The sequence below is a fragment of the Oxyura jamaicensis genome, chromosome Z (assembly GCF_011077185.1).
Source record: "Oxyura jamaicensis isolate SHBP4307 breed ruddy duck chromosome Z, BPBGC_Ojam_1.0, whole genome shotgun sequence".
NCBI classification, from domain to species: domain Eukaryota; kingdom Metazoa; phylum Chordata; class Aves; order Anseriformes; family Anatidae; genus Oxyura; species Oxyura jamaicensis.
Window position 1 is genome coordinate 9,328,388 of NC_048926.1, and position 22,495 is coordinate 9,350,882.

Genomic DNA, 22,495 nt, shown 5'->3' on the forward strand with positions numbered 1-22,495 from the left:
TTAATATTTAGTAAATTGCAAATGCTATTAAATATATCTGTTTTTTAGAACAGGGATAGGGAAAGAGAGTCTCAGGTATTAAATAGTAAACCACTATCAAGACTGCAGCTTAAGCCGAGCAAAACAAGAAAGGCAGGAGCAAGAGTTCAGCTGGTTGAGACAGCTGCTGCCAAACGTGTGCTGGTAGGATTAGCCTGGCTTCCCAGCTCTGGAGTGCTCTGCAGAGATGAGTGTTGGAGCTGGAAAGTGTCCTTCAGCCCCTGGCTTCTGAGGAGCCCATGCATTATCTGAGATTGTTAGGCTGTCAGTCGGAGGGTCAGAACACAAATGTATTCCTGAAAGCAACAGGAGTATTGCTTTGAACGGTATTGATATTTGGAACTTTTATAGCCCCCATCAGTCACTGTTTTCCTCCCTCATCTGTGATGTGCATCCTCAGGAGCGCTGTGAGAAGCATGAAGAAGGGACTAAGACCACATTAGCTGTTTGGCACAGCAGGGGCTGGAATACAGATCTCCCAGTTGTGCCTTCATTGTATGGACTCTCCCTGTTTTTTTTTTTTTTTTAATTTCTTCAGAGTTTAAGATAACATTCATAACATCAGAGCAGTTGCACTATTACTATTTGAATTGCAAAACCAAACCTTTATGAGTATCTTATTTAAAGAAGCAATTTTAAAAAATAATTGTAGTGCCTACTAAACCTATAATGCAAAGTCCTGTCTGATCAGAACAAGAAAAGTCTGGTATTATTTGGAACACTGCAGCCTCAGCCCAGTTGCATATCCCTTTCCTTTCTAACGCTCACCTGCTCTCCTTTGTGTGAAGTAGGGGAGAGCCAGGCTGCAAGTCAAACACTCCTGCTATTTTTGGGAAGGCGCTGCGTCTTTTCATCCTCTTCTCCCCCGTTCTTGTTTGCCTCTGAGCCTCCGCTATAGCAAGCAGTGACAAACAGTGCGTTTCTCCAGGTGTTTCCTGTATCTTTAGTTTTTGTTGTCCCAGCTGACTGCAGCATCTTTTGTATTACTTTGCCAGATGGTATTTTAGGGTAAGATGCAAACATTTGTGACAGCTCATTTCCATACTGGCTGTTTTTTATCTATCGGTCTGTGCTTCTGAAGTGTGTGCCTTGCTTCTGACATGTGTGGAGCCCACAGCAGTTATTAGGACTGTGGCACGGCCTCAGGTCGTGTATAAATTACAGCCTGCCTCGTCACCTGTCAATTTTGTCTTTTCCAAAATGTCCAAAAGACGTCAAAATCCTGTTTTTTCTCACTTCTACCCAAACTGCAAGTTCTGTGGTGCCTAAGCAGAGACACAGCTGTTTAACGTTAACTCAATCAAGAGTACCAGGAATTCGTCCAGTGGCTTGGGAACGGTGTCAGGCAGAATGATAAATGTGACATTCAGACATCTGAATAAACCACAATGATCTGTGATTTGCCAGCGCTGCTCTGATAGGATTGCTCCGAGCTTGCAGAGCTTGCTGCTGACCAGAGGGCGTATGCTCATCCCTGGGGCTGCGAAATGCTCAGCCCAGCACGAGAGGTCTCAGCAGCGGGATTCAACTTGCACTGACAGATGTCAGGAAATAAATGCCGGTGGAGTTATCGGCTGAGACAGTGTCTCAGAGGGGGTGCTGTCGAGCTCAGTGGTGGCCCTGGAGCTAGGCATTATTTTTGTTGGTCCTCTGGATGGAAATATAAACTCACAACAGATGAAATGTGTGACTGATGAAAAGGCAGGTGGAGTGGTAAATCATGCTGTGAACTGGGCTGTTGTACAGAGTGATTAATCTTGTTGTAAACTGGAATTATAAAAACCAAATGCATTTTAATGCAGCCAAATATAATGTTATATCTTTCTAAACAAGGAGGAGTGCTGTGTCTTGGAAGGCAACAACTCTAAAAAAAATAATAAAAAAAATAAAGTAGGCTTTTGTGGACAAGCAATAAATTTGAGTTCCCAGTGTGATATTTTGGCAGGGAGGGTGAACATGATCTTGGAGTGCAAACAGGGACTTCTGGGTGGCAGCAGAGAGATGGTTTCAGCATTAGCAAGACTGATTCTGGAATATTTTGTTTGAGTCTGGAGCCAGCGTATTTCAGAGGATGCAGAAATACCTATAGGTAGTTAGCAAAGAGCCCCAGGTTGACTTAAGTGTTGCAGAGGGTGGAGAGAGAACAATACTCAGTTAAAATCCTAGCTGCAAGTGAATTTTGCTTAGGTAGCATGAGTTCTAGTTATGTTATGTCCTCCACGTATCTGTGGAAAATTTCTTAATGTTCTACATTTCTCCGCATCTGTTGAGAAGTGGCTTTGCAGCTGTGAAGGCAGCGCCTTCGACTGGCGTGGCAAAGCTTGTGATGGTTCCCAGCCTTTTGCTGAGCTCTGTGCCAGGCTGGTGAAAATAAATAGGATTTTTGAGTTCAGGCTGTGAAGGTTATCAAAAATGTGCTGAAAGGTGACTAGCATTCAGTTTTCAAGTATCTTAAGGAAGAGAAAGTGCCAGATATGAAAGAAGTCTTTCATCCAACGGAGATAAGCAGAGTAAGAATTAACAGTGGGAAGCTAGACAAGGCCAATAACGAGTTAGGTGCGACTTCTTAATCACTCAGAGTGATCAAGCATTCAAACTACAAAATGAAACAATGTCCTCTCTGTCTCTTGAGATCTTCAAGTGAAGAATGCATGTACCAGCCAAAACCAAGCTACAGGGTTCAGAGCAGGATATACCTGTAACATTTGTGAGCTGTGAAATAGAGAAGGCCAAGCTTTCTGGCCCTGAGCTATGAAGTAATGAATTCTCAAAACATTTTCTTTTCTGGGAAGGGACTGTTTAGGGGGCTTGGTGTTAGTCTTTTCCCTGCCCACAGTATGGTTCCCAGCCAGACCCGCAGTGATCAGGGTTTGTATCAACACAGCAATACTCGAGTACTTGTGGACTCTTTAAGGAGTAGAAAAAACAATGGGCACCAGTGATTCCAGTTTAAATCTCTTGGGGATCCTGTGATGGGACCACCTTGAGCAGAGCCCTGTGAAGTCCTGGGTCTGCTCCCTGTTCTTCCAGGTTGCTGTAATGTCTTGGACAGTCCCTCGCCTTTCTCTTTCCCTTGGCTATCAGAAGTGGTGCTGCAGATGCATGCTCAAAGCACTCTGAAGTGCTATAAAACTTCCCGTTATTATTGTTAGTCCTCACAAGCCTTTGAAAACGCATTCAACACATGTCCAAACTCTCTCAGCTCCTTGGAAAGATTTGTTCTTTTCTGATTTTTCTCAACTTTTGGCATACAGCGAAGCTTGAAGTGCCAGCCGTTTCCTTTCTTACGGCGTGCCCATTCTGCGACCGCAGGGAAGTGTGGAGTTGGCAGAGCTATTTCAGTAAGCGAGGAGGGAGTCTTGCTGAAGCAGCACACACTCACCCAGCATGTTTCACAGTGGGGTAGATGAGCCTGTGCTCAATGCCACGCTGCACAGGTTTGCTCACTGAGAAAAAAAAAATGTATTGAGAATTCATTAATTTGTGTCTTGCTCTGTCATCTGTGCCACGCAGGCTGTAGCACAAGCATATGCTTAGGCTGTGCACAGGGTTTTATAGAACTAGGTATGAATTATAATTTGCTTGGGGACATTTGCTGGCCTGCAGATAACCTTTTTGGTCCTCTACCCTTTAAATATTTGAAAGGTGAGTAAACAGCTGAGCCACTTCTTTGGGTACCCAAACTTTTGTTGTTGAAACTGATCTCTTTTCCCTGGAGGAGATCACGTAACCGGGAATAAAGCACAGCCAGCCTCTTCCATTTGCTGCTCAGAAACCCAAGCCTAAAGGAGAGAGCCCCAGCCTGCAAGCTCATCAAAGTGTGGGCTTATCTGGGGAAGGAATGTAGATGTGCTTGTGCAGCTGTGATGCTCAGAACCAAGCAGCTGTTCACAGTCATGCTTCTCCATCTTGCTTCCTTTTTTAGATGGGCTCTTGGAGGAGAAAGGGTGGGTTTTAGCAGTGGTGTTTCCTTTTAGGATGGTGATTTCTCAGTCCAAGATATATCAGTGAGACAGCTGGTGGTCTTGATTTAAAAAAGACATGTATCGTAGGATCTAAGATGTGAGGTTTGGGCTTCTAAATCCTTCAGAGAGAGCATAATTTGCCAGTTTATGACATAAAAATCTATAGCACTAGCTTTCTGAGTGGTAAAATTCTCTAAGCTGACTTGTGACCATTGAGGATTCCCACCCTGAGATTTACTACGTGTGTATAGGATTTACCCTGAGCATTGTAACTGACACTGGCATCTAACTTGAGGATACTGTTGTGTTGAGCTTCCAGGTTTGGCCACCAAGGATTTTCTAAGAAATGGAGGAAAAACATGCATGCCTTATGGATTTTTTTGTGAAGCAAACATGAAAGATGAAGCAAAATCAAAAACTTCCATCCAACAAACAAAATATTTTGATCTGATATCGAATATTTATTTAAATGCTTTTAAATTCATCTAAGAAAAATATAAATGAAAAATTTGTTAAAACAAGCACTAAGAAAATTTTAAAATGAAAGATTTAGATGCTTTTCAGATTTTTGATTTTGTTTTGCCTGAGATATTTGGTGATACTGCAATGATATTCCAAGGTACCGTGCTCCCAGTAAATTTTTTTTGAAAAGGGTTTAGGTTGAATCTGCCCAGCTCTGTAGGGAAATACAGACAAATATTTTAGACAGCAGTGATAGTTGGTTTGAAACCTCTGTCCGATTGCATGTGATACTTACAGGCTCAGTTCTCCAGGTTGAGACCAGTAGTAATGCTATTGCATCTTACATTAGCAAAGCTTTTCTTCCTACATACACTTGTTACGTGCCAGGGTCTGAAATGTAACCTCCGCTCAGATGAACCATGAGGATCCTCATCACATAGAGCTCTTCCTCATTACAGCAAGAGCCTGCTCACTCCTCTTTTTGCTGTACTGCCTTGCATCTTCTTGCACTAGAGAAGATCTCCTGCTGGCTTGCTTGTCAGAATAACTGCCTAGTGTGTCTCTAGTGTCTCCAGCCCTTGTATCTCAGAAAAAGAGCCACATTTCAATTTGTGCTTTGTGGGTCTGCACGGGGCAGATGCTCTCTGCTCTTCCAGTGCATCCTGGTGCATCTGTGCAGCGCAGCGCAGCTGCCTCAGCTCTGATGTTGCTGCTTTCAGCTCCAGCAGTGGTGCAGCCGCTGCCAGCTCTTGGGTCTGCGCCCTTGGCTTTGCTATGTGCTCTGTGTTCTTCTACCGTTGTTTCAGTGAGCTACCTGTGTCCTCAGAGACAGACTACACAAGATTTGGGGCACACTGCAGTGCTCTGCTAGGTTTTGCTGAAAAACACAGGCATTTTTGCTGAAAATCCAGTGCTATAAAGCTGTATCGCTGATGTGCTGCTTCGGGTTATGTGCTATTCCCTGACATTCTGGAATATTGAATATCACTAATGAAATATGGCTATTTTTTTCATTTGTCAAAGAACATGTAGGTATGTCACAGCTTAGGACTCTGGGTGAAATTTCACCCTTAACTGAAATAGATTTATATGCCTACTCTCTCAGAAGGTTATTGTTTTACTGGGATTTATGTGCCATGCTTCAGTGTTAATTGTGGATTATTCCCTTCACTTTGCCTTTCATCAGACATAAGCTGTACATTAGCAACCATATTATGCAGACTTATGTGCAGTGTTCACACACTGTGGGTTTTAACCCACATCCACTGTATTTCATAACATACAGGAGGCAATGGGTGGAATTCAACTCTGGAATTAAGATGAGTTTAACAGTCAGTGGAGGCTTGGCTATTACAGTCACTGGAGCCCAGAGAATAGATCAGCAGACCAAATATAGGAACCTTCTCTAAGGTGGGTTTTTTGCACTTAGGGGGAAGTAGATTGATTTATCTCTACAGATCATAAAGGGAGCGTAGCCTCTGAGTGCTCCGGCAGGCAGCCACAGCTAGACCTGCTTTTGGGTGTCTTAACCTGCAAACTAAATCCCATGTTTCACTCTGTTAGGGCTTCTTTGTAGGACCTTGCTTTTCTGTTCAAGCTAACCTCCATGGGGGCTTGCTGAAGCTGCTGAGCTATTTTTCCTAGTAAATGCCTGCTCCATCACTTGAAGAATGTAGTTGGCCTGTGATACTGCCAGACCAGCAAAGAAACACCTCCAGAAATCAATTCAGATCTTCGGTGGGCTGAATCACCCTCTGAAGGTGTGTCTCTCTGCTGTCTCTGCAGAGAGCATGGGGGACAGCCATCTGAAGCCCCTCGGTTCAGTGCCAGCAGAGAGAAAACCAATGTGTACCACAGACTTTTTGTAAACATGCCTGGCTGGCTGTTCAGCACACTCCAGGAGAAATAAGTGTGTGAATCAGCTCGAGTTCAAAGGTTATCTAACGGATTTGACTTTCTAGTCCATTCTGGTGTGAGTCATTCCTGGTAGGTCATTTCTGCAGCCTTCCCAAGTGTTTTTGCTGCTGGGGAGGGGAGGGAGTCATCCTTATCAGGACCAGACCTCAGCCTAATACCAGTTCAATGACATTAGCTGGCTTAGAACAAAGACAATTCTGTGAATTCTAAGGACAGGGCAAACCTCTGATGGAGAAAACATGTTCAATTCCTTTCAACTAGAATTCTAAGAATAAGCTTCCCTCTCTTCCAAAAAAATGTGTTAATATTATTTGCGTTTAAAGTGAGGCCAATATTGAACTCTCACCTTTCTGCAAAGTATTTCTTTTCCCTGTTTCGCCCCAATGTACAGAAGGACCTGTGAAAAGGAGTGCTGCATACTTGGAAAGCTAGAATATACAAATACAAAGCAGCGCTAGTTGTTTTATTGATCTGTGTGTTGCTTTGCTATTTCTTTGGATGTTCTATGTGGCCCTGATAAATTTGAGGCAAGTAACATCTGTACCTGTGTGCTGATTTGGGATCAGCCTGCTGCCAAGGAAAGTTCTCTGAAGTTAGTGTTATCGCAGGGGTACACATTTATCAAGTCCTTATCCTGCAGGTTGGTCAAAATGTCAGGCAAGGCAAGAAGCACTTTTCAAAGGAAATGACTGTTCTGGAAATAAAATGCATAGTAGGTACTTAAACCACAGAAAACAATTAATCTGTTTCCCACATACTATGTACCAGACGGCATTTGTCAGGATAAAAAGTGTTTGTGGAGAGATAGCTAGGATGCCCTCAGAGTGAGCACTGAGTTGATAGATTAGGAAAGCTCCTCCTTTGCTTCTGGAGAGCTTATCTACATCAACAGCTTTTCTTCCCCTTTAAATGAATTTGGAAATTCTTTTTTAGACAAGCAAAAAACTTGAGAATTGCAGAGGACAGTCAGGACATAAGAAAAAAAGAAAAGAAAAAAGAAATAGTCCTATTGAGAATAGGGAGAGCTAATTTCAGGCAGCACCAAGAGGTGAAAGTAAGCAGAAAAAAAAAGGGGGGGTAAGGGGGCATAGGTTTTAGCAAGAGAGAGCTTCTATGCCAAACAAAGAGGAGATGTTAGACATAAGCTGAAAATAAAGCTGCAATGACTTGTGCATTGTACAGTTATGTGTAATGGCAGTGGAAATGATGCTTTACAGATACTTCAGTGAAATGCTTTTCACTGAAGAAAGAGGGGAGGCTTTAATATCAAATATTGCCAATGTGTGCAATATTAATGAAATTCAAGGATAAAGAAGTGTCCAGGAGGTTCAGATACACTTTTTCTCCAAGGCTCTTAACTCTCCTCCTAGAAATAAACTGCTAAAACAGTAGTTTTTCTGCATAAGCATGTTGTCCCAACATACCTGACATATCAATGAAGAAAAGGATGTTCAGATGCAGGCACCCCAATACGACCATTTAGTCCTGTGACTGATGTCTTTCCCACACAGCCTTTCAATGAGGTTGATTTTAGGCATAGGTGAGTGCTCTCCGATCATATATTGCAATAGCAAAGACTCTTAGAAACTCATTTAACAGCAAAAACTCCTTCTTGTTCAGATGACTTCATGAAGCAGAGCCATGGCATGCTCCTGCTCTACACCATGAAGAACCCCTCTTTCCCGGAGTATGTCTTCAGCAGTGAGAGTGGCATCATGTGCCTGGACATCCACAGTGACCACCCCTACCTCGTGGCAGTGGGCTTCTATGACGGCAACGTGGCCATCTACAACCTGAAGAAGGCAACCTTCCAGCCCAGCTACAAGAGCAGTGCTAAGTCAGGAAAGCACACAGATCCAGTCTGGCAGGTGAGGGTGCTCTTCTTTTCCTCTAACTGGACTTTTAATTGCGCTGAGTTCAGGTACAGCAGGAAAAAAGTGCTGGATGGGCAGAGATGTTGGTTTAATACAGTTGTTAGTGATTGAAACTTATATCAAGCTAATTTTGAAATATGCAGGAAAGCAAAGAAATTGCAAGAATTCTTGGCCTTCAACAGAGATTAAATGTGAGCAAAACTTTGTTTAAAGAATGATTTCTCCTTAGTTTTAATTATTATACATGATTTCTGTTTTGGGAGGAACTGATGTCCTCTTTATAACACCATACAATGCTGTATATGTTCCAAATACAAAATCAAAGGGCAGCAAGTAATGAGCAGCATGTAAAACAGCATATCGGCCCTAAAAGAGAACTGTCTTGGGCACAACAAACCCAGGGAGAACTGTCTGTGGAATTGGCTGTCACTGAGATTCAAAACACCCTACCCTGTGGTTGATCTTGAAGTTTTCTAGTGAATTAAGAATTGTGATGTGCAGGTAATGCTCTTAAAGTAATGCCTCTTAAAATGCCTCCGTGCATCTGTCACAGAGAGCCTCCAGGGAGATGATATTTTAAAGGACTGAGGAGAATATGTTGCTACATCCAGCTAGCTTCGTAATTATGTCTACAGAGTAGTCTGAGTTAAGATTGGAACACTGGAAGGAAGGGGTATGTGCTTCTGGTCTCATTCATAGCAGTAAAATTGTGGCAGCACAGATTTTAACACGGTATGTATGATCCTGCTGAGGGGCAGTGATACGTGTTTGGTTTGCTAGCTTGTACTTAGAGGTATTGCTGCCAAAACTATTGCTGTAAACTGATGTAGGCTTTCCTGCCTAATTCAGTCATACCTCTAGGCACATTGTCAATATTCTTCTTACTTTGGCTTGTCATGTGTGGTTTGTCCCCCCAGATGTGGCTCCTTGTTATTGTGTCTTGCAGTCAAAATCTGAGAAATCAAGGGATCCTGATGGGACTGCAGATGAATGTGGCACTTGCCAAGAGCAGGTCTGGTGCTTGCTATAAACAGAGTGGTTATGCAAATGTAACATTTCAGAGAACACCTGAATTTCATATTGACTGCTTGTCTGGCCAAAGCTTTTCCCTTAGCAAACATCTGTAGTTTTTCTTAGAGGTTTACATGGTACCCCAGGAGTGGGTTGTTATCATCATACAATGTGTTATGCACTCACACATGAACAAAAACTGCCATTACACGTGCACATCCCAGAGGGCAGAGAACTCCAAGCTCTTGCTATTGCCTTTAGGCTTCCAGTAAAAACAAAACTAAAACCAAACGAACAAAAAAACCTGTCAATATAGTTAAGTTGTACATGCAGCTTTTTATGACCTTGCTGCAGCATCCTACAGGTGGTCACAGTTGTTACTGCACACTGGAGATGCCAGAATCACAGATCATTTGTGATTCGTTCCCCAGATAATACTGGGAAGGACAGAGTATGCTTAAAGTGGCCTTACCATACAGAGCAGAAGCAGATACACTGCAGTCTGTAAGGGGTTTTTAGAAGTAGGTTTATGTGTACCTCTTGACAGCAATGTGGCTGTCACACATAGAAAAAAATTTCACACGGGTGAAAAAATTATTAGGCACTCAAGGGAGATAGCTCTGCAGAGGAAAGGAGCTACCTCATGGGTATGGATAGACGTAGGTATGAGTAGCCTGTAGTTCCCATTTGTTTGCTCTATTTCCAAAGGTCGAGTGCTGAGAATTGTTATCCTTATTTTTCCTCCGCAGTGAAGTAGCTATATTTTTAGTAAACTTTACAGTTTCTTATTTACCTAAAAAATAGAAAAATAGACTTGAAGGACGATTTGTTTTGTTGAGACACAGGATAGTTATTCCTCATTCAGCATTTAATGGTTCTAGAAAGTGATATCTCATTTTCCAGATTTGGTTCAAAGATTCTCTGTTTTCCCCTGCCAGCACCCCAACTAGTCTGAAGCCTATTCTTGGTCTAGACTTCCCATGCAGTCCTCACTTACATAGAGACTGCAAGCCCATGACTTTGAAGACCAATTAGAAAAGTAACAAAGCTCTCCTGAACAATTAAGAGCATTTGTTCTCTAGACTGCCTGGCTCCTTCCTTTTCAAACAATGCATCCCTTTCACAATGGAAGCAAAATGGAAAGTGAGTAAAACAGCCTGGCAGCTCTTCTTGTTTCCATTTCATCTTCACTAACTTAGTAATATCTCTGTAAGTTTGCATAAAACAAAGCCGATGTAACATATCCCATTATTAAGAAAAAAATAATATAAAATTTCTGATTCTGTTACCTAAGAGTGAGTTCATCTGGCTGATACTGGCTCCTTTATCTTTAAAGAGCATACCAATGGCTTCTGATGGATTTGGCAAGTGTCTTCCATGTAGTAAGTCCTACTGCAGTATAAATAAGGGAAAGTTCTGGTTTGTTTTAAATTAGACATTTCTCACTCCTTACTACCAATGGATTAAATTCTAAAGTCAGAACTCTGAAGAAGGAAAAGAGAGGAACAAACAAGGACATGGACATGCAAATGTATACGCATGCAGTGCAGTGTGCCTAATACAGCCACCAAAGCCTTAGGTCTTACAGGAACATAGAATTAGAAATTATCTCACAGGTCAGTGAGTTCAGAGCTCTGCCTTTGCAAACACCTGCTTAAAAGGAGTCAGCTCCTGGGAAACTGTGCTAAACCTGTTGTGTTCTGCTGGGCAAAAGCCTTTGTGAGGTTAGGCTAAACCCCACCTTAATTGAAATAATGCTCTAAGCGATAAGCAAAAGCTTCACACCCATCATCTCTGATCATCATAATTTTAGGAAGAAATTTACTTCTTCACTCAGAGGTGGTGAGGCCCTGTCCCAGGCTGCCCAGAGAAGCTGTGGCTGCCCCATCCCTGGCAGTGCCCAAGGCCAGGCTGGATGGGGCTTTGGGCAGCCTGGGCTGGTGGGAGGTGTCCCTGCCCATGGCAGGGGGCTGGAATTAGATGGTGTTCAAGGTCCCTTCCAACCCAAACCACTCTGTGATTCATTCTATGATCTCCAGCACTGAGCACTCCTAGAAAGCAAGTCCCTGGACAGGGTGTCTGCTTCAGGCAGTGGCTCAGTCCCAGAGCTTGGCTCTGGCTGTTAACCAGTGTGGCCAAAGTGGTACAACTTGACTAGACTTGGGCACATGGAGCCCACAAGAGCAATCTCTTGAGAGAGGCTTTCACCATAGAGGCCCCCTCTCTTTGTCAGCCTTTGAGCTATGTTTTTATTTTTCTCCTGTCTCTTTAAAAATAAATATTATGATTAGTCTTTCTTTATAGCTGGGAACAGTGCTTTTTTCTTATTCTTCATCCCTGGAATGTATGAAATATTTTAGATTTGAAGTGTTGGGAAGCTGGAGCAGTTCAGAAACAGGGATTGGTAATAAGCTGTCACCTGTGTCAAAGCTTTTCTTCTGTTCAGTCTCCTTCTTAAAACACTTCTTATTCAACAAATTTGTTTCCACTGTGTGCTTCTAGTCTACTTCTCAACAAAACAAGGACTTTCTCCTTGCTGCTGGGATTAGTACAGATACAGTACTGCTGCAGGGGATTGTTGTTGTTTTTGTTTGTTGTTGTTTTGTTTTGTTTTTCACTTGCACACCATCAGAATTGCTAACTGAATTCCCAGTGCAGAGTGTTGACCCTAAGATCTGCAAAAGGAATATTTCTTTTGGCTGTGCTTAGAGGAAATCTCAGCTGTGGCAAGCTTGCCCATGTGCACAGCTTGGTTTGGAATTGCTATGGAGAGATTACTGGTCAGAAAAACAACGTGGTTCATTGTTAACTTACTGAACCTGATCTTGCCTGCCTGGGAGCTGACACCATGGAGCTTCAGATGGCATCCTGAAAGAATTATTTTCTGCCTTCTGTTCATGCACAGGAGGAGAAAGGGCTGGCTGCTGCTCGCTAACTCTTCACCAAATGCTACTCAGGTTAAATGTGATGCTCATGCTTAAGACCAAAAGGGCAAGGAAGCATGGTAATAGTCTGCAAACTGCCAAAGGAAACCAGGGGGAGTGCCAGCTTGCATATTAGTTTCCCGTTTGAATATGTGGAAGTCCCATCTCAAAAGTAAACCACATAAAATACACCTGAGACTCTCTTACAGTAATTTGCCCTGCATTTTTTTGATCTCTTCTCCATCTCTACTTTCTGTGTTGAAATCTAAGTCCGTAAATAACTCTACAGTGATTCTGGGCAGTTCATGAAGCCACACCAGACTCACATGGTGAAGTCTTTGTTTGCTGATGGAAGTAAATGAGTTCAGTTTCAGAGACCCTTTAAAGTCAGCACGACATGCTGCTCTCCATCCCACTCCATGCTGCTGGGCACAGCTCCACAAAATTCTTCACTCTGAGGTGGTGAGGCCCTGTCCCAGGCTGCCCAGAGACGCTGTGGCTGCCCCATCCCTGGCAGTGCCCAAGGCCAAGCTGGATGGGGCTTTGGGCAGCCTGGGCTGGTGGGAGGTGTCCCTGCCCATGGCAGGGGCTTGGAATTAGATGGTGTTCAAGGTCCCTTCCAACCCAAACCATTCTGTGATTCTCTCAAGCTGATTGTATTCGCTGCACCTAGCAGGAAAAAAAAAAAAAAAAGCATTTTGTTCATAATTCCCTGTCAAACCACCACATTGTTTTGTTTCTGATGACGGCCACTCTCCTAAATCTGTCATCTGCAGTCAGACAAACAGCTTTTGCAGCTTGCTTTGCTTCAGAGATGTTACTGCTTCACATATTTTGTTCCTTTGGCTTCAGGCAAACAAAGAGTTTGATGCAAAGAAAACAAAGCCAAAAAGAAAAGACAGAAGTTTGCTATCAAGGTCAGAATAAAGATCAGCTATCTCAAAACAGGCTTGACTCCCTTCCTGTCACCTTCGCTGCAAAGGAGCACAAAATGGGTGTTTGCTGGGGACAGTTCAGTGGTGAAACCTGATTCAACTCCATAAGAATACTGTTAGGGAATAGCTTCAGAGGAGAAAGAGAAATTTGGAGAAGAAAGGAGGGCAATGGAAACCTGACACCAAGATGGCTGGACAGGAGATAGGGATGAGGAGAGTTAGCATGGCTTGTCTTGAGAGCTGGCAAGTGGGAGAATGTGGCCTGAAGGGATAACAGAGCAGAAACCTGCATGCAAGGATCGTTCAGCACAGGGTAATAAAGCCAGACGCATCTTGTAGTGGGTCAGTGCAATGTCTGCACAGGGGACCTTCCTCTCCACCCAAGGCTTTCTCCTACTTTTCTCTTGCTGCCAGCCCTGTTTTGCATTCCTGGCCCAGTGCAAGCAAGGCAAAAAGCCTTACTCACCTCTTACATCCCCAAAGTAAAGCAGGATGCTGTACCCTCACCTAAGAGTCAATACTTCACTTTGGTCTTTCAGCACAGGGACAGAAGCACAGAGGTGTGGGAAGAGCATCCATGGACCAGCCGGGGGGTATCCGGGGCCCAGATAACTCAGTCTGACAGACGCTTCCTTGCTGCGGCAGTCCTACTGCCAACAGTGAGCTCTGAGTCCAGGGTCAGGCTGCTGCAGCATGAGCTGTGCTGGTCTTTCAAGGATCTGCCACTGCACTCCTTGCTGCAGCACTGCGAGGCATGTTGTGGTTCTCAAACATCTGTCCTGTGTTCACTCCCTTGTCCTCTGCTGGAGGGAAGTGTGGGCAGGAAGGGCTGTGCTGGGGAAGGGCCAGATGCTTGCTGTAGAAAATGGGGTAAAGAACAGCAGCTTTCTGGTCATCCTTAGTTGCTGGGGAGCTCACTGCAGAATCAAAACCTGGCTGGAGGAAACCCTGTCTCCCACACTGTCAAGTTTCAGCGCTCTCGGGGAAGGCTCTGCTGGGCTGCAGGAGCCTATCCTGAAGCTTTAGGCTCGTTTAGGCATGGTGGAGGTGGTGGAAAGTGCAAGGCACTACTGTGGCAGAAATGCTGGATAAAATCTTTTGCTTCATGTTTGCAGCTTGTTGAAAACCTTTTAATGCTTTTAGAGCCACTTTAAGGTTAGAAAAGGTAAGTGTCCAAATGTTTCTTCCTAAGTATCTTTGACAATAATGGACAAAATCCGAGTTCTTTTAACTTCAGTATTGTATTTTTTGAGATGGTATCAGGCTGTACCTTCTGGAGATTCAGTTTCTATAACTGACTATTTTATAACTATGCCTTGGGTATGGTTCTTGCAGGTTAGAATTTCTCTTGCAAAAGCATTGAAACCCTCCCTTACAGATCATGTAGCATTTATCTGAAAAGGTGTTTTTTCCACTTTGATGCTGCTTTTCCCTCTGTAATTCATAAAGATGCTTAACTTACTTTCTGCCTTCTGCTCTCACTGCAGCTTGCTTAATAGATTCTTCTCTAGGTATTGCTCTTCTCTCTCCCAGTCCTTTTACTTGAGATCTAAACCTTCTTACTGTGGATTTTCAGGTTGTCTGCAAGCAAAGTCTATGTAATTTTATTTGCCCATTAGTTGCACTGGTGCTGGTTTGTGGAGAAACCTTCACTCATAAAATTTGAGAGTCACTCATAAAATGTAAGTCTTTAGACCTTGGGATGTTGGAATGTGTTAGCCTGAGCTTTCAAAGGGCAGAGAAGTTGTAATGCATTTGTTTGATTACTTGGATCTTTGAATCCTGCTCTGCTGCTTGAGAGCAGTCACAAAAAGTTAACTAAATATTTAACAGAAACCAGGAAGCTATGTTGGATCTTGGTGAAAAAAATGTGTTTCTGCACTGGCCTGTAAAATGTGACTGCTGATTGCTGGATCCTCAAAATAGATGCAGAAAGCAGGCAGAGCGGATGGCTCTTACCGGCACTGATGCAGCCTGTGAACAGCAGAGTGCTTCTCTGAGGAAGATGAAATAGCGATGAGGGAACGATAAGGGCAGAGCTAAACGCAAGCTGAGCAGGATGGTGCAAGCAAAGTTGCCCAGCTGTCTAGCAGGATACGGGGAGCAGGGGCTGCCACATCTCCCACCCTGTTTCTGCTGCCAACACTGTGGTGAGCTCGGTGGTCAGGGATGCTCAGCGCCTGGCAGGTCCTGGGGCTGGCTCTCTCCGTCCCTGCTGCGAGCCTGCTCGGTCCTATGATGATGGGAGCCTTCTGTCAGGCACATTACAGATGCTGTCTCCGATTTAGCAGCATCAGACAGCTTGGGGATTTGGATGCAAGCCTGCCTGCTGTGTGTCTGCTGTCCCTGAGCACAGAGCGGGGAACTTCTTATTTTGTCTGTAAATTGGAAATCTTGCTCAATGAGCACAGTCAGAATTGAAACCGGGAGCTGTGAATTGCAATTGGTTAAATACCCCTGAGCTTTGCTGGCCTCTGGCACCCATCATTCAGCCGCGTGCTGTGTCTGACATGGGAGCACCACCGTTGACAGGACAAACAGGAGAGAGTCTAATGGCTGGGTCCTTGCTCCTCAGCTGTTAACATACCAGCCTAATAAATACAGAAGGAAGTGCTGTGAGAGGAATAAGTAAGCAGATTCCTGGTGAAACGCTGTACAAAGCAGAGCATCCGACACCCAGCAGGAGAAAAACAAACTGAAAGTAGGGCCAGCCCTTATCCAGTGCTATTTATAACTGAGCTCTGCTTCCTCCAGATAAATATGAGTCTCTGAAGCATGAGCAATGTACAAGCCCCAGGCTGGGCCTTTGCCCTGTATCAGTGTTACTCCCATGGCCATGCTCTCTGCTCAGCTCCGTGCTGCGTTCCTCCCGCTATCACTGAATGTGCTCTTTAACAGGAGAGGTTCCTCTGCCCTCTTTCTGCTTCCCAAGTTAATGCGTGGTATTTGAAGGTGCTGGTGCAGCTGGTGGGTCTGATTCCTTGCTCCTGTCACAGCCTGGGGCTGTGAGTCCCAGGATGATGCTGTCGAGGTGGAAGTCAGTTGATCTACCTATGGGAGAGAAGTGATTTTCTGAAGAGGAGTGTTTATGGGGTTAAATGTGACATGGAAGTTTATTTTACAAGGAGTCTTCAGTGCTGATAAACACATCTGAATGTTTTTCTTCAGCTATCAGGAAGCTTTCAAGGACTTTGGATGAAAAACAACAACCAGGAAGGCTCATAGTAAAGCTTGTGAGTAGCCATATGCTGCCAGAATGACAAGGAGCATTTGTAAATTTACTAGATGAGAACTTCCTGCTATTGCCTGTAGCAAGAGGAACTGTCCTTCACAGGAGAAGCCTGTTGTTTGCTTGTACCCATGAAAAAGCCATCAGCCAGCATTCCTGTGATGCCGGTGACTGATAACCTGTGGATGTGAGCTGCTCTGGGTGCACCCAGGCACTCCTGTGCCATGCCTTCCCTTCCAGGATGCTTTGAGATGCTTTGGGTTTTCAGAGCAGTAGGCTGAGGAGTTCTTCCTTGGTGAAGATGGGGTCCTGCCAGGCTAGCTGCTGTGGATGATGCCTAACTACTTTGTGAGTGAAGCAGCTGCCTTCATTTCAGTGCCTATCCACCGTTACCAAGCCTGTGAGCCACCCTGACTCTCCTAACTGGCACAGGAAAGCCAAAAAGACAATAACAAAAGTCAGGAGATAACCGATTAAATCCCGACTTCCACTTCAGATAGAACGGCAGGGAGTACCTTAGGCCAGAATTGCTCACTAAAGATATAAGAGAGATGAAAGGAGCCCAAACTAGACTGGAAGGTGTCAGGAGCTTTGAACATTTTGAACATTTTGAACATTTTGACATTAATCAGCCATCTAAACTATTTCCTCTCTAATGCACTCAGTACACCCGAGTGTTTAAATATTACTTGCTCACCTTTAGGAGGAGGTAGTTATTGCAGACCTATCTCTTTAATGGCTTCTATCCTGAGGGCTAGTTTATACCCTAAGCACTCTGAGCTGTGTCATCACATGATTTTACAGTAAAACATCAACATATTTTTCTACAAAGGACAGAATAACACTAAGAACCCTCCTTTACTTAGCAGCTCCCTTATCTCTAGATTGCTGTCATAGCTGGAAACATTTGCATTTAAAAGAAAATCCAGATTCTAAGACAGGAACATTTGTCACTGGATTTATTTTTAAGTGTTTATATATATATGTAAATCAAAGTAATTTTTATTTATATCTCTCCATCAACTTTTACTCAAACTCAAAAGACTTGTCTGCTATACAAAGCAGTCTCGTCTATTGCAGTGAATGAAGCAGTCACTCTGTGTTTGGATTTGACATGCAGTAAACTCTGGAGAGGTGATATTGAATTTCAAATCAGACTGAACCTTCGTTTCTGGAACAGAGAAACTGTTCCTGAATCACAGAAATGAGAACTGGCACAGGCCGGTATGGCGTCGTAGATATTACGATACCATTCCTGAAGTGCTTTCTTCAGAGATTGAGTAGTCTAGCTGTCTTCACCAGTATTGACAGACTGAAGTCATTACTTGGAAAGTCTTACATGTAACACACCTCTTAATGCACGTGAGAAAGATTTCTATAATTCCCCCTGACCTGGCAGTGCCTTTGCTGAATCCTGCACCAGCCTCTGATTTTTCTTCTGCAATACTGCCACTAGAAATTCCCCAATTTCTAGTGGCATACATCCTTTCTCCTTCCTGTCTGTGTCCCTCTGTACTTCTCTTTATCACATTTCATCTTGTTGTTTTCAGACTGTCTCCAGTTTGTCGAGATAACTTTGAATTCTGATCCTAACAGAATCCTTTGTCTCTGAACTGTATTATCTGCAAATACACTCTTATTTTGCCATCCCTGCAACCTTCTAATGAAAATATTGAATTGAACCTAGGACAGTCCCTTATGGGAATCATCTACAGATGTTCTCCCAAGTGCTCAGGAAATCAATGATTATTACTCCTGAAGATTCGTTTTTTCAGTCATTCATCCACTTCATAGTAATTACATCCAGATCTAATTTTCTTAGCTTGCTTCTGAAAACATCACAGGGAGTATGCCAAAAACCTTACTAAATTAAAGGTATACCACATCTGCTCCTTTCCTCTAATCCTTTAGACCCATTAGCCTGTCAAAGAAGGAAATCAATTTTGTTTTGACAAGATCTTTCCTTGACAAGCCCATATTCACTGTTCCTTATCTTCTTACCCTGTAGATGCATATTGATGACTTAATACTTTGTTCCAGCTCTCAAGGTTCAGTGTTAAGCTGACTGGTCCTCAGTCCTTTAACCTATCCTTCAAGACAGGTTTTGTTTTGGATTTCCTGGGGACATTTTTGCCCTGTTCCTATCCTCCAGAACCTCTCCTAGCTTCCATAGATAACCCCTAATGATTCAGAGATTGCTTCAGCTGCTCTTTAAGCACCCTAGGGTGTATTTAATCAGACCTTGCTCAGTTGGATATATCTGTCTTATCTCAGTATTCTGGCCTGTGCTGCTTAAAGTTAATTTTGTTAAATATCTAGTCACAAATGATCTTTTTATATGGCACTGAAACAAGGAAGGCCTTAATAGCTCTGCTTTACCTGGGGGTTGTGGTGGCACCCACCTTTCTCTTTCTAAATGATAAACACAGTAAAACAGAGGCTCAGATGAATACTTCTGGGATGTGTGATTTAGGCTCCAGGCCCAAAAGGTCACATCCTCCTCAGAAAAGTCTCCAGCTTCTTCCCCACACAGGCATCCCAGGCAGTGACAAGAAGGTATTTCCCCACTCCTGAGGGCTGCTTTCCTTCGTGAGGTTTCTGGGTGTGCAGACTCTTGAGTCTGACAGTGGCAGCTCAGCTCCCCTCATATGGCAGGCCTGATTCTTCCTCTCAGGGCTGGCTGCTCATCTTAAGCTATGGCTGGACTCATCCATCTGTTTTGCTTTTCCCAGCACGGTGTCTAGAGCTCAGGGATGTGGATGGGTCAGGGACTATGCTTTCACAGCAGGGCTTCTGGCAACAAACTCCAGGGCTAAGGTCTTTCCTGGTAACATTGATCAAAACTGTTATTTTGTCACAGCTCTTCCATTCTTGCTAGATGTACCACAGCAGAAATGCTATCTGCTTCCCAGCATGTTACACAAGAATGGTAAAGAGCCCTGAAACAACCCAGTGATCTCTTTTGTTGAGCGTGCACAGCAGAGCAGGAGCTCTTTATGCTGTACCCCACCATCCTGGCTCCAAGATGGACAAGCTGGCCACCCCATAGTTCTGGTGCTCCTCATTGAGAGGCCAGCTGGAGCTTACCTGGCTCCTCCCTGCCTGCCTGCTGAGTCTGCCTTTGGTAGGAAGCCCAGACCCACAAGAAGCCAGGGAACAGCCAAATTTGTGGTGTCATATGGCCAAAGTACAGAGGAGGAACTTCTTCCCCAAGTGTAGACTCAGCCAGAGAGACTGGCTGGGCTGCTTTGACCTAAATCTTGGAATAAGCAGTCTGCACTAGGTTATCACAGCTCTTTAAAATTGTCATTCTTGCCTCAAGTTAAGATGAGTCATCTATATATAGCTCACTCTTTGCCTTTATCCCAACTAACCATGCTAGGGGGTGAAGCTTTCTGTCTTCCTTCTTCTCACCTCCACACAGGACAACTTGCACTGCTGCCTACGTTAGCACTGAGGCCTCCAGACGCTGCCCCACTCCTCTGAGGCTTGCTCTGCCCATCTCTGGGGTTGCATAAAGATTGGCATTGGAGTTACTTTGCAGGTACTTTGTCTGGAGCACAAGTCCTATGAAGAGCAGCTGTTGTTTAGTCTGGAGAAGAGAAGGCTCAGGGCAGACCTTATGGCTCTCTACAGCAACCTGAAAAGGAGGTGTGGGGAGCTGGGGGTCGGCCTCTTCTTGCAGATAACTGGAGACAGGACAAGAGGGAATGGCCTTGAGTTGTGCCAGGGGAGGTTCAGAATGGAAACAAGGAGACATTTCTTCTCAGAAAGAGCAGTCAGGCGCTGGAAAAGGTTGCCCAGGGGGGTGGTGGTGTCACCATCCCTGGGGTTGTTTAAGGAAAGGTTGGACATGGTACTTAGGGACAGGGCTTAGTGGGTGACATTGGTGGAAGGGGGGTGGTTGGACCAGATGGTCCTGGAAGCCTTTTCCAACCTTTCTTATTCTATGTGAGTAAAGTATTTTGTGCTTTCTAGGTGGCCACGTGAGCCATTTTTGGGGAGTCACTTGTGACAGATTTCAGGAGAGCAGCCATGTGTCTTGCATGTTCTCTTCCTTGGCTTCACTTTTGAGAGCTGCCTGAGGATCCTCAGCAAGGCTCATGTATGGGGCCAGGCTGGGGAGCCTGGTAAGCAGTAAATGAAGAATGGTTGGCAATGTGCTTGATCAAGGGCATTTGGGGAATTTGTTATAAAGGTACTGCTTTGTCTCAGCAGCAAGGAGGGGCAAACTCTTTGGTCCAGCAAAACAGGATGTCAATGAACTTGGGATCAGCTGACTGACTTAGATTTTCACCACAGCAGATCCCTTGGGCAAACAGCAGAGGCAAGTGATACAGGGAGGGAAATAAACAAAAAATGACAATTTGTCATTGACAGGAGGAGAATGTGACTTTTTTTTCTCTGCTGGTAATGATGTTTTTGGATGCTGCTCTGCTGAGAGTCACTGGCAGGAACCAACAAGAAACACATTCGGAGGTGATAGAGGGAAGAAATGAGAACTGCTTCGTAGCTCAAATTGAAGACTACTGTAGAGGAGTCCAGGGGAATATGTGCACCAGAACACAGGAGAGATCACCCTGGCTAGAGAAGATGTGACATACAGAGGAATTTATCATAGACTTCAGCATGAGCCCTCTGCATGGTGCTGTGGCAGCCTGAAAACAGGAGAGCAACAAAGTGGAAGAAGTATTCTCCACGCAGACCAGAAGTAGCCACTGTTTGGACTAACACATCCAGGTTTGGATGGGTCCTGCTAGGTGGAGTTTGGTCTGCATCTTTGAGCATCCACACTGTGTTCATCTGTCAGCTGCTGACCTGGGCTGTCGTGTGATGGATGCAGCCATGAGAGTTTTGCGCCCTTACTGGGGAAATGTGGTTTTGACAGAGGGTTTGTGCCTGTGCTTTGCTGCCAGGGCAGGCACAGCCAGAGAGAGCTGAGGAGCAGTTACCTCGCCATGACTGCAAGTCTGTTCAAGGAGCAGATGTTTTCCAGTGGGAGACCTTCTGTAGAAGTCTTTGGTCAGTGTGGGTGTAAGAAGTGTCCAAATCTCCCTACTTAGCCCTCTGTGCTCAAGGTATGGAGAAAACAGGGTGCGTGGGAGAGCACGGGTACTCTCTGCAGATGGTGACCTGGCTGCCTGGAAGGGCTGGGAATCACTTGTGCTCCTGCAACACGCAGCTGGGCTCCTGTGAGAGACTGGGCCTCCGTTCAGCTAAAGCACCAGGCAGGTGAATGCCCTGACTGCTGGGCTGGGCAGGATGGCAGCTCTGCAAGATGGGCTTGGCAGTGAATTATAAAGGAGCTCCTGAAGAACAGAAACAAGTACACGTGTGTAAAGCTGAGTATTGGTGAAGAGCCCGAAGACAAAGAGAGTTAAAGAAGGCGGAGGTGCAAAATGAGCTGTGATTATCCAGGGTCAGAAAAATGAAAATATTTGTGAAGTGTATTAGAAGTTAAAGGAATGAAGAATCTAGGCTCATTACTAAAGCAAACGTCATCTAATATTGAGCGGTATGGAGAAGAATGAAATATTTGATGCTATCCTGTTTAATCTTACAATAAATGTATGAGACTGCCTGCTTAATATGATTAATGTAAAAAGGAGGTGAAAGCACAGTTCAGAATAGGGAAAGAACATGTTAAATAATGTTTAGATGAGGCAGGTGTGTGCTCATCATCAGGATCAGCTTAAATGTACCCTGGAGTACTTAAAGAATTAGCCAGAGCAATTTCAGACCATTAGCAAGCATTTTAGGGAGTTTTGTGGCTATATGCATGCTGGATTTTAAGCAGATGTTAGTGGTTTTGTGCAAGCCTTTATGCAGTGTCTGATCAGACGGAATACAAAGGTTGGGGTGTGCCCTGGGACATGGATGAAGGGAAGCATCGCTCTGCTGTTTCCTGTGGATGGGGACCCATTCACATACCCGTGGCATGAATTGACTGGAATAGTGAAGGATGTAAAGCCTGCTGTCATCAATCCCAAAGCACTCTTCAGTGGTGCCATAGAGTCAGCGTCTGAGAAAAGAGGTTTTTGTGGGTGCTTTCCTCAAAGGGGCTGTCCTTGTATGCAGGAGGGACAGTGGCATGGACAGGGTAGCAGAGACCAGAAAATAGTGTCTGAACGATTCATCA

General features: G+C 44.4%; 1 protein-coding gene across 2 annotated transcripts in view; it reads left to right on the forward strand.

Moving 5' to 3' along the window:
- DNAI1 (dynein axonemal intermediate chain 1) overlaps window positions 1–22,495 on the forward strand; it is a 140,859-nt gene that overhangs the window by 56,736 nt on the left and 61,628 nt on the right. For both annotated transcript variants that reach the window (XM_035310178.1, XM_035310179.1), the window contains exon 13: window positions 8,004–8,251. In XM_035310178.1, the coding sequence (XP_035166069.1) occupies window positions 8,004–8,251 (248 nt within the window). The remainder of the gene's footprint in view (window positions 1–8,003; window positions 8,252–22,495) is intronic.